The sequence below is a fragment of the Stegostoma tigrinum genome, chromosome 45 (assembly GCF_030684315.1).
Source record: "Stegostoma tigrinum isolate sSteTig4 chromosome 45, sSteTig4.hap1, whole genome shotgun sequence".
Classification (NCBI taxonomy): Eukaryota; Metazoa; Chordata; class Chondrichthyes; order Orectolobiformes; family Stegostomatidae; genus Stegostoma; species Stegostoma tigrinum.
In genome coordinates this window covers 8,243,381-8,256,843 of record NC_081398.1, presented here as the reverse complement: position 1 = coordinate 8,256,843, position 13,463 = coordinate 8,243,381, and the positions used below count along the sequence as shown (strand labels likewise).

Here is a 13,463-nt window from a genome sequence, read left to right as displayed (position 1 = left end):
GAGAGCTGTGGGACTGTTCATTCAATTGCTAAAGTCCACGAGGATTGATAGTTAACTGCCAAGCTTAACCCAGGAAGGATTACACTGATTGGTCAAGTCACCTCTCTGAGAACTATACCTGTCCTGTTGAGTTGAAAAGTGCAACACAGTATGTGCATGTATCCTTTCTGACTGCATCTTGGTGTCTGCCTTTTACTGGCATTCATGCAAATTGTCCCTCGTCAGCGTGACATGAAAAGCTTTGATAAAACGTTATCGGATTTGAGCGACAAAGAAACCAAATTATGCAGAATGCAGGAAATCCCAAAGTCAAAATAAAAACCCTGGAACAAGATTCAGGCGACACAGAGCTAATGCTTCAATGCGGGATGAGCTTCTGTCAGAACTGAGAGGACGTAGCAATTTTCAAGCCAATGGAAGAAGTGAGGATACAGCAGGAATAAAAAGGTGTGTGTTAGATCGAAGGCCAGTGGAGATTAAATAATGAAAGACTACATCCTGCAAAAGGCAAAGAGGGTGGAAACAGATAATGAAAAGATTTCATCCAGTGTAACTGGCAACATAAAACAGAGTAATTAGTCAGAAAGGTAAAACAGCCAATCAAAAAGCTGTTAGCTGCCCATATGTTCAGACAAAGCAAGGGTTACCTCAATATGCGTACCCACAAATAACGGGCCAGAGGCTGGGAATCCTGCACTGAGTAACTCACCTCCTGACTCCCCAGAGCCTGTCCACCATCTACAAGGCACAAGTGACAGAACACTCCCCACTTGCCCGGACAGGGGCAGTCCCAATAACACTCAAGAAGCTCGACACCATCCAGGACAAGTGGCGCCACATCCACTCCCTCCACTATCGACGCTCAGTCACAGCAGTGTGTACCACCTGCAAGATACGCTGCAGACATTCACCAAAGACCCCTCAGACAGCTCCTTCCAAGCCCACGACCACTTCCATTGAGAAGGACAAGGGTAACGCAGACTTGGGAACATCACCCCCTGCAAATTCAAGCCACTCACCATGCAAATATATCGGCCGTTCATTCAGTGTCACTGGGTCAAAATCCCGGAATTCCCTCTCGTGGTGGGAGCACCGGCATAAAATCCGCTGTGGTGTTTCAAGACGGCAGCTCACCATCTCAAAGGACAATCAGGAATGGGAAACAAATATTAGCCCAGCCGGTAACGCCCATGCCCCAAGAATGAATAAAGGAAAATCTAGTCAATGCGACATGGAGCAAGGAAGTGACATAACTTTCAAATGTCCAATTGCAGCTAGCACTTCACCCAGCTGTCACTGGCGCAGTCCTGTGGGATGGGAGAGCAGGGTGAGGACAGTGCCGGGGAGGGGGCATTGCCTGTGGGAAGGGAGGTAGTCAATGCCATGGTGGAGGGGAGGGCGCAGTGCCAGTGGGGGTTGAGAGTAGCAGGGACAAACAGACAGTAGGGAACAGTGCCAGGGGGAGGGGAAGGGGATGATGGGGCAGTACCAGGGAAAGGGAAGGGAGGACATGGGGCACTGTTGTGGGGAGGGGAGGAGGCAGCGCCAAGGGGAGGAGGGGGCAGTGCTGGGTGGGAGGACAGTGTCAGGGTGGGTGGGAGAGGCAGTGCCAAGGGGAGAAGGCGACAGTGCTAGGGGAGGAGGGGCAGTGCCTGGTGGGGATGGGAGGAGGCGGTGCTGGGTGGAAGCAGTGCCGGGTGGGGAGGGGAGGAGTTGGTGCCGGGTGGGGAGGGGAGAAAGCGGTGCCGGGTGGGGATGGGAGGAGGCGGTGCCAGGTGGGGATGGGAGGAGGAGGTGTCGGGTGGGGATGGGAGGAAGCGGTGCCGGGTGGGGAGGGGAGGAGGCGGTGCCGGGTGGGGAGGGGAGGAGGCGGTGCCGGGTGGGAATGGGAGGAGGCGGTGCCGGGTGGGGATGGGAGGAGGAGGTGCCGGGTGGGGATGGGAGGAAGCGGTGCCGGGTGGGGAGGGGAGGAGGCGGTGCCGGGTGAGGATGGGAGGAAGCGATGCCGGGTGGGGAGGGGAGGAGGCGATGCCGGGTGGGGATGGGAGGAGGAGGTGCCGGGTGGGGATGGGAGGAAGCGATGCCGGGTGGGGAGGGGAGGAAGCGATGCCGGGTGGGGAGGGGAGGAGGCGGTGCCGGGTGGGGAGGGGAGGAGGCGGTGCCGGGTGGGAATGGGAGGAGGCGGTGCCGGGTGGGGATGGGAGGAGGAGGTGCCGGGTGGGGATGGGAGGAAGCGATGCCGGGTGGGGAGGGGAGGAGGCGGTGCCGGGTGGGGAGGGGAGGAGGCGGTGCCGGGTGGGGAGGGGAGGAGGCGGTGCCGGGTGGGGAGGGGAGGAGGCGGTGCCGGGTGAGGATGGGAGGAAGCGATGCCGGGTGGGAATGGGAGGATGCGATGCCGGGTGGGAATGGGAGGAGGCAGTGCCGGGTGGGGATGGGAAGGGGCAATGCCGGGTGGGGATGGGAAGGGGCAATGCCGGGTGGGGATGGGAGGAGGCAGTGCCGGGTGGGGATGGGAGGCGGCAGTGCCGGGTGGGGACGGGAGGAGGCAGTGCGGGTGGGGATGGGAGGCGGCAGTGCCGGGTGGGGACGGGAGGAGGCAGTGCCGGGTGGGGACGGGAGGAGGCAGTGCGAGTGGGGATGGGAGGAGGCAGTGCCGGGTGGGGACGGGAGGAGGCAGTGCGGGTGGAGATGGGAGGAGGCAGTGCCGGGTGGGGATGGGAGGCGGCAGTGCTGGGTGGGGACGGGAGGAGGCAGTGCGGGTGGGGACAGGAGAAGGAAGTGCCGGGTGGGGACGGGAGGAGGCAGTGCCGGGTGGGTACTGCCCATGCTGAGAGGGGATTTGCCAAGAATAGAAAGCTGCGTCAGGTGACACAAATGGAGGTTGAATAAGGCACAGACCCTCAATTCTCTCATCCCATTTTATTTGGAATTATAAAAGTCCAATGTCACCATGTGACCTATACATTTGCATATTCTTCAATCATTTTTAAGGCCAATGTGTTTTATCTTAATTTCCTCCTTGCAGTGGTTCCGATTTTAACCGCCTCACACAGGACCGTTTCCCGGTCGGGTGTGAGACACTCCACCTTAGTTTAATCTGCTTTTGTTTTACTTAAATCAGAGAGTGTCTCGTTCCTTTCTTAAAATAATTTAAATCCAGCTTAAATTTAATATTAATTAGAAATTTTCTTTTTTTTAAAAAAAGAGTGGCGTTTGGGTTTCGTTCATTCTAACAGATCATCTTCAGCCACTTCTTACAAAAAGAGAAATGCACAATAAAATCTGGTTATTTTAGCGGGAGGGGTGAGGGACGGAAGGAAGGGATGGGGAAGGAGAGACAGAGACAGAGAGGAGGAGGGAGGGAGGGAAAGAAACACAGAGAAAAGGGAAAGACACAGAAGGGGAAAGAGAGAAGGAAGGAGAAAGGAAAGGCAAGACAAGGTCGGAGAGACAGGCTAAGGGGAAAGATAGAGGGAGGGGGAGGGAGAAAGAGAGAGAGGGAAAGGAGAAAGATGGGAGAGGAGAGACAAAGAAGGAGAGAGAGAGACAGAAGAAGAGGGGAAGAACAGAGAGGGACAGAGGGAGAGAAAGAAGTGGAGAGAGAGAGGAGATAGGAAGAGAGAGGGAAGGAGAGTGAGGGGGAAGGAGAGAGGGGGGAGGGAGATGGATGGGGCAAAGGAAAAAAAATGAAGAGAGAAACAAGAAGGGAAGAAGAGACAAAGGCGAGACAGAGAGAAACAGAGGGAACGAAGGAGAGTGAAAGGATGCACAAGGATGGGAAAACAGACTAGAAAAGGAAAGGCAAGGAGGGGAGATAGGCAAAGGGTAGAGGGAAGGGAGAATAAGAAAGAAGAGGTGGTAAGGTAAGGGTCATGAGGGAGGGAAGGGTGGCAAATTCTAAGTTTCCTAATAACCTAACCTGCAACAGTGCCAGTCTGCTGGCTAGAAAGAATCAAGAGTGGCCACAATCGTAGCCCCTTGGGATCATCACATCGCTTCAGAGCAACGCTTCCCCTCTGAGTGACAGCAGTGTGCGGTCCCACACGTAGGTAGATCACGGTGGTCAGGGCTGGGAAGGTGGGGTGGGGGGGTGGGGGGAGTTGAGATTCTGTCTGGACTCAATCCCACCTTTCACAGCCCAAACATCTCTTCACAGTCAGGCTCAAATACTCCTTCAATGCGCTTGCCTGCTATGCGTGCAAAGAGCTTCACATTCTGAAGGGATAGAAAGAGTCTGGAACAAACACACAGGCCAACATGTCTGAATGGAGGCTAGATTCTCAATGGTATTGGCAGTGAGTGGCAGCCTGAAGAGGGAGGTGTGAGGCAGTAAGGAGACGGAGGGACTGAAGGAAGGACAGTCGGCCAGATCGGAGAGTGAGGCTACGGCCTCTATACTCATTGAGACGTCTCCAAAAACCCTTCTTGGGCACATTCTTGGCTGTCTGTTCATACACACACACGCCTGCACACGGTCTCTCATTTGAACACACGCAGTCGCACACACACACAGTACCCTGCCAGCCCTCCACTTGAGAGAAATCTGACAGTGACATTGTACACAAAAAAAAAGTGAGATCGGTTTCACTTTCTGTGCATTTAAAAAGAAAACGCAAATACTGCCAGAAAGATGGTTGCACATTAATTGATGTTAGCTCATGAGGCATAAGACTTTGTGCCAATTTTGAACCTGAAGGTGTTGCAGGGGCTAATGGGGAATCCTTCTGTGGTGGCTCGGCTCTCTATTGTGCTTACTGTGACAGCACCAACTGCAGGATGTGGTTACATGTCCAGGCCAAGCCCACAATATCTCCAAGGGATCACAGATGCCATGCGGCGCGGTGTGGAGGGCACGGGACACAGGCATTGGGCAGCGAGAGGGGATTAACATGGACCTGGCACAACAAGAGGTGCCAAAACCTGAGGTGGAAAGACAGAGAGAGAAAAGGAGAGAGAGAGAGCGAGAGAAAAAACTGTTAAACACGTCCAATCCAAGTCAGGGAAGGAGGGCAAACATTGCCTTTTCACTTAGACAGCCTCATCACAACGCGATATGCTCAGTCTGAGAAGCTGATTTTACAATTAACTCAAGAATTGAGACTGAACAGGAGTGACGCGCAGGATTACAGATAAAAAGCGAGGCCATGGGGTGACAACTGCTCATTTGGAGGGCCAGCACCTACAGAAAAGGGCCAAATGGCCTCCCAGGTTTGCTGGCCGGCTTCAAGGGCCAGTGGTTTACATGCCCTGTGCGTAAGCTGTGAGTGAAACTCCAAAATCAGCATAGGGGATATTATTATCAATAATTCAATGTCATCAAGTATCTACATGCAACCCCTGGCCAATGGGGTTGGCGGCACTGGAGAATTCCTTGCACCTTAATAAACGACCTCGCAGTGTCTGGGCCCTGCAGTGTGCAGGGCCCAGATGGTGGATAAAAACCCTCTGTCAGCCACAGAGCATTTGTTTTGCTGAGGGAGGGCGGGGTAGGTTGGGAACAGAGGACCGATTCAGTGAAATAGACACGAGCAAAGGGCGGGGTGGTGGGGTAGGTGTGGGGAATACTGTCAGCGCAGCCTTCCAAGAACAGGGAATAAACAGCAGCCTGTTAACACAACGGGCAAGATTCACTTGCCTCTGGTGATGGCTGCAAGTTGCCATTGGTGGCCGGGAGTTTATCACTCTGCATTATATGGGGGGGTTTAGAAAGGCTCAAATAGAAACGTAGTGTCAGACCCTTGTTACAAACAGCGACCTAGATGGGAGGGGGCCATTCAACCCTACAGCCCTGTGCTGCCATTGTGAGGTGAGCAGTTCCCTTTCCTGACTCCGTACTGTCTTTAACCAACGAAAAATGGAACAATCACCATTTTTGATGCTTTCTACTAAATCCTGGTGTCCATTTTTTCTGGGGTGGGGGTGGAAGGAAGGCAAGGGAGCAAATTCCAGACCACCCACCCCAGCCTGCTTTGTGTGACAGAGTCCTTCTGAAAGAGAAGCTGGGCAGAGTGCGTCAGCTAATACTGATGACAGAGAAAGGGCACCTTCTTCAGGAAGCGAGGGTTCGCAGATGGATTGAACTCATGGATAGAGGCATGGGGGTGGGAGGGGCGGGAGTTGGCCTGGAGTCATTTCATAATTGGATGCTGGGGAGGACGGTGAGGAGGTGTGATGTGTTGCATGTTCTCCTTTGCTGGTGACTGCGTTAGGAACAGTGGTGTCTAGAGTGCAAAGGAGGCATGCTGTGACTATGGCAAAGTACATCCTGTAATCTGTCTAGATGCTCCATCTCCCAGCCCCATGCACAACTGAGCTCCCAGGCTGTCCTGCACACCTAGCATACCGACAGCAGTCACAGCGTGATCCCCAGAAGATACAGAGGGGTTGGGGGGGGTGGGTAACAGAGACAGAGAGGGAGAAACTGACAGTGAGAGAGGGGGAGTGGGTCAGACACACACACACACACACACACACAGAGTGAGAGATGAGAGAGAGAGAGAGAGAGGGAGACAGGATGATGGGTGAGTGACAGCCCAAGAGAGAAAGAAAGAGATAGAGAGAGAACCTGAGAGAGGAAGGGGGTTAGAGGGAAAGAGAGAAAGTGACAGAGAACAGACAAAGAGAGAGAGAAAGATGGACAAAGGGGGGAGACAGAAAGAGAGAGAAGGTGAGAAAGAAATAGGGAGAGAGAACATAAGGAAGAGAGTGCAGGAGAGAGGTTCAGAGAGAGAGTGACATAGAGAGACAGGGAAACTGAGAGAGATAGAGAGAGACAGCCAGACAGATAAAGACAGTGAAATAGAGAAAATGGATAAACTGTTGTCAGTCTTTTTTTCTCTGACAGGTCTCCCCAGGCTGAACTCCTCTGACTCGCTCTCCCCTTTAGGACAGTTCAGTTTCATCCCTTTAAGATGTAAACTCATCCCCAACATTAGGGTTGGGCTGCAAAAACAAATCATAAATTAAGAACGCTCAACCGAGGCAACCACCACCACCTTCATCTTTAATTGGCGACGTGGTGTGGGGAATATCCCAACCATCAGCCGAGGTCAATCTCTTCGCTGCTCGAGGTACATCACCCGAGATGTGCTGCAGGTAATGTTAAGGCCAGTGATTCACTGGACAGTGGGTGGATTCTGCTCATGTCCAGTAAAAAACTGGCTTTCGTGGGTCACAGATGTTCACAACCTCCAGCTGTCATCGCCCTCCTGCCAACTCCAGCCCACCTCCACCATCACTGTCTCGTGGCTTTAAGTATTTTCTTTATGAAGACTAAAAACTAAGGTTGATGGGGTCCTTCTTGAGAGAGAGAGAGAATGAGAGAGAAAGATTGAGAGAGAGAGAGAGAAAGAATGGGAGAGAGATAGAGACAAAGAAATGACAAACTGGGTGAGAGAAAGAACGAGAAAGAGAGAGACAAAGAATGACTGAGCGAGAGAAAGAATGAGTGACAAAGAATGAGAATGAGCGAGAGAAAGAATGAGAGCGTGACAGAAAGATGAGAAAGAGAGAGAAAGAATGAGGAGAGGGGAAGGTGACAGAAAGAGAGAGATAGAATGAGAGAGAGAGATAGCAACAAAGAATGAGAGGGAGAGAAAGATAATGAGAGAAAGTGAGAGAGAAAGAGTGAGACAAAGAATAAAAGAGAGAGAGAGATAGAGAGGAAAAACAATTCCTCCCACTGCCTCAGAAGAGCCCAGGTGACACAGTGATCTTGACATGGATAAGGCAGGTTCATGAAACTGACCTACCCCGCAGGTTGGAAGGCGAACATAATGATAAAAGCCACAATTCAGTTGGTACCAGAGAGCAGGCACGAGAGGGAATGGGATGTAAGGAAGGATGGTCAGCTTCTTAACTCGCCTGCAAACCCACAGACGCTCCGATTCCTTGAGAACCCATCTTGAGACAAGGTTGGCCAATACCTCAGTCAGAAAGCAGCATCATGGGGTGATCAGTCAGCACGGAAACTTGCTAACAGCTGAGTCTTGCTGTGACCACAAGTTCCCAGATTCTGTCGCATGTAGCCCTGAAGAGAAATCTACTTGAGGACTGTGAGGTAGGGGGGTAGGGGTAGGGGGAGGGGTGTCATGTAAACTAAGTTAAGTATGGCTTTCTGCCTTTCTTTCTTGAAACAGATTATACACAGGACAGTGGTACAGCTGCTAATACCTCTGGACATTTCAATTTTTTTTATAGAAAACTGTGACAAGTCAAAGCTTCAGAAAAAGAACACTGAGATTCACAAAAAAAATCTTTTGTTTTCCTCTAACTGGACAAGAAGCTTTTCTCAAAAGTTACCGACTGCTCAAGGCCCTAGAATTTCTTTGGGCCCCAGGCGGATGCCTGTCTGGGGGCGACCACAGTTCCAAACATAGGGAATTCCTCTGCGCTGCTCACGTCTGGGGCCTGCAGGGAGACAGTTCCAAGTCAGAGAGTCACATTTCAGCACCAATGAAGCTACTCTTTAATAGAACTCACTTCAAACAGTCTACTTTCCAGCTCCTCTGATGCTGCCTGGCCTGCTGTGCTCCTCCAGCTCACACTGTTATCTCAACAGTCAACATGTTCGGTTCGGGTATCTTAGAGGTTCCTATGTGAGATGTTGACCGTACTAGCAACCTCCCTAATCATCCCTCGAATGAAGAGGTTTACCACTTCAGAGGGCAGCTGACAGTCAGCCACTTGGCCCTGGGTCCGAAGTTGGGAAAGACCGGGTGAGGATTTTCTTCCCGAGTGGACATGAGTGCACCAGATGGGACCTTACCCCCCGAACAGTCACTATTCCTGAGACTAGCTCACGATTTTGTGGCATGGTGGCTCAGTGGTTAGCAGTGCTGCTTCACGGCGTCAGGGACCCATGTTCGATTCCACCCTCGGGTGACTGTCTGTGTGGAGTTTGCATGTTCTCCCCCTGTCTGCATGGGTTTCCTTTGGGGTCTCTGGCTTCCTCCCACACTCCAAAGACACGCAGGTTAGGTGGATTGGCCAACTGTTAATACAGGTTTACAGGGACAGGGTGGGTTTGGGTGGGATGCTCTTTGGAGGATCAGTGTGAATTCGACGGGGTCCTTCCACACTGTAGGGATTCTACAATTCCAGATTTATTCAGTGATTTTAATTTCTCGCATCTATGGATTACTAGGTCCGCTGCACGAGCTCCTCCCCACAATGGGGAGTTGGGGGGTTAGTATGAGCTGGGCCCTGACCCCCTCCTAGCCCGAAAGGTTCCTAGTGGCTCTCGCTGCGGGTTCGAGCGCTCACCTTGTTGCCGGGGGCGTTCCACGGAGCGTCTCTCACCACAAAGCCTCTCGTCGAGCTGCGGGGCTCTTCCTCCACCCGGGACGGGGGCTTCATGTACGCTGCCATTGTCTCCGACTCCACAATCGCCATCATCTGCATGGCAGAGGGAGCCAGAAAGGGGACTGTGTTCAGAGGCATTGAGGAGAGACCTTTTCTAATTCTTCCATGGCTTTTGGTCTCTGGCTGGCCTTCAACTGAGCAACCTGCTTGGCCATTTCAGAAGGGAGTTAAGAATCAACCACATCACTATGGGCCACATGTAGACCAGATTGAACAAGGTCTGCAGATTTCCTTCTCTATCGGTGGGCGGTCATCAACACTCAGACCAGCTTTCTCTCAATTCCAGTTTGATTTCCTGAATTTGAATGGCCACGGTGGGGTTTGAGAGCATCTGTGCAGTTAAATGACCGAGAGAAAGGGAATGCAAAATGGGGATGAGAGAGAATGAAGGTCATTTTGATAGTACTCTCTTCTGCCTCAGGATGCCTCTGAAGGGCATCACAGCCAATGAACTCTCCCCTAACAGCGATGTGGTTGACTCTTAGCTGCCCTCTGGGCAATCAGGGATGGGCAATCAATGCTGGTCTAGCCACAGACACCCACATCCCGTGAATGAAATAAAGAATAAGAAACTACCCAGCTGAGGTGATTCTTTCTTCGCTCAGAAGGCCATCAGAATTCGTCTCCCCAGGGAGCACTGGACACTGGGGTCATTCACGGCCGAGTTAGTGGTGGGGGATGCAGAATAGCAGAGTTGAGGTCATAGTCAGATCAGATTAGATCTGATGGAGCAGATTCAAAGGAACTACTCCTGCTCTTGGTTCTTGCAGCAGTCTGGGTCAGAAACGCAAGGTGTGTAAAACAGAGCGGACGTTCAGATCAGTCAGAGCATACCTCGGGACTCAGCAACAGTTTTTACCTGAATCACCTTTTCAGTAAAAACTGCCAGAAATAAAAACCATCAACAGCTGAAGACAACATAAACAGCATTTGCAAACCAAATACAGCAAACATTTTTATTACCTGGCACCTAGGGACCAGGAGCCATGCAGGTGATCAGGTATTTGGGATTATCAAGAGGTTGACATAGTCAATGTAAAACCACACATTGGGCAACAGAAACATAACGCTGGGGGTAAACTTGTCACTGTCACATGTTATTTACGGCATAGTTCACCAAAAGTATAATGCATCATTGCTTTAAATAAACTCACCGGCAGACAGCCTTCTGACTTGCACCCTCACCTGACTACGCAGACATCACAGTATTTGAGGAGAAATTGACTTAAAATTGAATCAAATGTTGATGTTTCATGTGACCATTTGATTGAACAACAAATAAATTTACGTTGAGGTAAATAAATTAAAAGTACTATAGTGACAGGACAGAATAATACAGTAAACATCACAGTATTTGGGATATGTAATTTTTGCCGGAGAGTGGTGATTCATAAAGTGTCGGTTAAAACAAGTTTGTGGTACCTGCCAAATTATCACAAGAAGATACTTGTATCTGAATTCATTAAAACAAAACTAAATTAGGGAAACTTCTGAATGATCACAGTTTTGACTTCTTTACAACATAATGTTATCAGTGAGTCACAGAATCCCTGCAGTGTGGAAGCAGGCCATTCAGCCCATCAACACCACACTGACCTCCTGAAAAGCATGCCACCCTATCGCTGCATTCCCACGGCTAACCCACCTTACCTGCACATCTTTGGACTGTGGGAGGAAACCCACATAGACACTATGCAAACTCCTCGCAGACAGCCAACTGAGTCTGGAATTGAACCCAAGTCCCTGGTGCTGTGAGGCAGCAGTGCTAGCCACTGTGCCACCCTTGATAAAGTCATCATTAAAATGTTAACGCAAAACATGTGGAATTTTGTTAGTTTCTGCTCCTGTCACTGTGCAGACTCTAAGTGGTGTCCCTGTGTCTATATGAAGGCATGTAAAACTGCACTTGAGAAATTGGTGGAGACCCATATTTCTGACAGGAGTGGTTGCTTGGGCATTTCAGCTGTAACTGAGGCTCACCAGTAAGCCAACCAGGATAAAAATGGCAGATTTGCAAAACAGAAATTATTTTTAATCAACCTGTTTGAACACATTATGACACATCTCCTAAGAGAGAGAGAGAGAGAGAGAGTGTGTGTGTGTGTGTGTGGCCCTAGTTCGAGTCCCACCTGTCCTGGAGTTACATCTAATGGCCTCTTAGCCCAAAGATAGGGACATTATTACAGCACCAAAAGCATCCCTCTTGTAACAACAATGACCGCAGTCACAATTACTGGTACAGGATTATTACTTCCCGGTTTACGTTTTGAATTCCTCAGCTGCTGTGGTAGTATTGAACTCACATCTTTGGGTCATCAATCCAACCTTGGGATCACAAGTTTAACAACATAACACAACCACTGTGCTACTATGCCTGTAAACATGCACACACCCCTGCCCTTCCTCTCTCTGTTAGCCTTGCCTTATTTGACCTGAGCGCTGGTTCTCCTTACTCACGAGCTGGTGCAGTAAGGGCGCGGGGACTTACATATTCCTCCTCCAGGTTGAGCAGATGATCGATGGCATTGTCAACGTGCTCAGGGAGCCCGGTTACTGTCACACGGTTTGGGTCGTCGGAGCCAGGTGGTGGGAACCTGATGTCAACCTGGCAAGGGGACAGAAAAATGGACGCACGTTATACAGGAAGTATCTAGCCATGGGTAATGCTCTCATCCACTCCGAGTCAGAAGGCTGCGGTTTCAATACATTTCCGTATACAGCACCGTCACATCTGGCCTAAACATGCCCCTCGATGGTTTAAAAATAAAAATTGATTGCATCTAGACCAAAGATAACAAAGTGTAGAGCTAGATGAACACAGCAGGCCAAGCAGCATCAGAGGAGTGGGAAGGCTGACGTTTCGGGCCTAGACCCTTCTACACCTCGTTATCTCAGATTCTCCGGCAGCTGCAGTTCCTACTTTCTCTGCATCTAGACCAGGTTTACCAAAACTGTGCATCATTCCAGACGGCTGTTGACTAATGTCCTGGTAACTGGTTGGCCTGGGGAACATCACAAAATCCCTACAGTGTGGAAGGAGCCTATTCGGCCCTTCGAATCTGCACCCACCCTCTGGACAGAATCCCACCAAGACCCAGACTCAGACCCCCAGCATATTCCATAAACCCACATATCTACTATGGCTTACGCACCTAGACTACACATCCCTGAATGCCATTAATAAGTTAGCTAGGCCAATCCACTTAACCTGCACATACTTGGAGGGTGAGAAGAAACCGTTAGCACATGGAGGAAACCCACACAGAAACTGGGAGAATGTGCAAAATCCACACAGGCAGTCACCTGAGGCTGGAATTAAACCTGGGTCCCTGGTGCTGTGAAGCGAGCAGTGGTAACCAGTGAGCCACCGTGCCATGGATTTGCTGGTTAAAGGGAAAGTGCTTACAAAATGCCAGATCCTACAGATGCATATTCTTTGATGAACAGCAAGGAATCGTATACTTACCACATAGGCAGGGCAATAAAGATTTATGAGGTTGTTGACTTGCTTGCTGAGCTGCCTAGTTTTTGTTCAGACATTCCATCACCATGCTAGGTGACATTATCAGTGGAGCCTCCGATGAAGCGATGTTATTCCAATCCGCTTGGAACTTATACTGTCCGGTCTGTTACGGTGGGTACTGTCATTTCTGGTTTTGATCTGTATAGTTTATATGTGAGGTCCAATTCTATGTGTTTGTTGATTGAAGTTTGGGTGGAGAACCATGCCTCAAGGAAACCCGTGCATGTCTATGTTTGGCTTGGGCTACCACGGTTACCTTGTCCCAGTTAAACTGACAGCCTTCACTTTCTGAAAGTACAGATATTTAGGAGAGGCCATCGTGCCGTTTTGCTGTTAGCTGATGTTCGTATATTCTGATGGCCAGCTTCCTTCCTGTCTGGAAACCGGAAATGACAATACTCACCATAACGGGCCAGACAGTATAAATTCCAAGCAAAGTAGAGCAACATCGCTTCATCAGAGGCTTCACTGATGATGTCACCTAGAATGGTGACGGAACGTCTGAACAAAAACAAGGCAGCTCAGTGAGCAAGTCAACATCATCATCCACAACCCGAGCTACAGATCTTTGCCAATA

The 13,463-nt window shown here is 50.4% G+C and overlaps 1 protein-coding gene across 7 annotated transcripts in view; it reads right to left on the bottom strand.

Annotated features, from left to right (window-relative positions):
• Nucleotides 1-8,157: 8,157 nt before the first annotated feature.
• hdlbpb (high density lipoprotein binding protein b) overlaps nt 8,158-13,463 on the bottom strand; it is a 118,804-nt gene continuing 113,498 nt past the window's right edge. For all 7 annotated transcript variants that reach the window (XM_048524155.2, XM_048524153.1, XM_048524154.2 and 4 more), the window contains 3 exons: nt 11,852-11,968; nt 9,265-9,396; nt 8,158-8,409 (listed from right to left, as the gene is read on the bottom strand). In XM_048524155.2, coding sequence (XP_048380112.1) covers nt 8,317-8,409; nt 9,265-9,396; nt 11,852-11,968 — 342 coding nt within the window. In that variant the 3' untranslated portion in view covers nt 8,158-8,316. The remainder of the gene's footprint in view (nt 8,410-9,264; nt 9,397-11,851; nt 11,969-13,463) is intronic.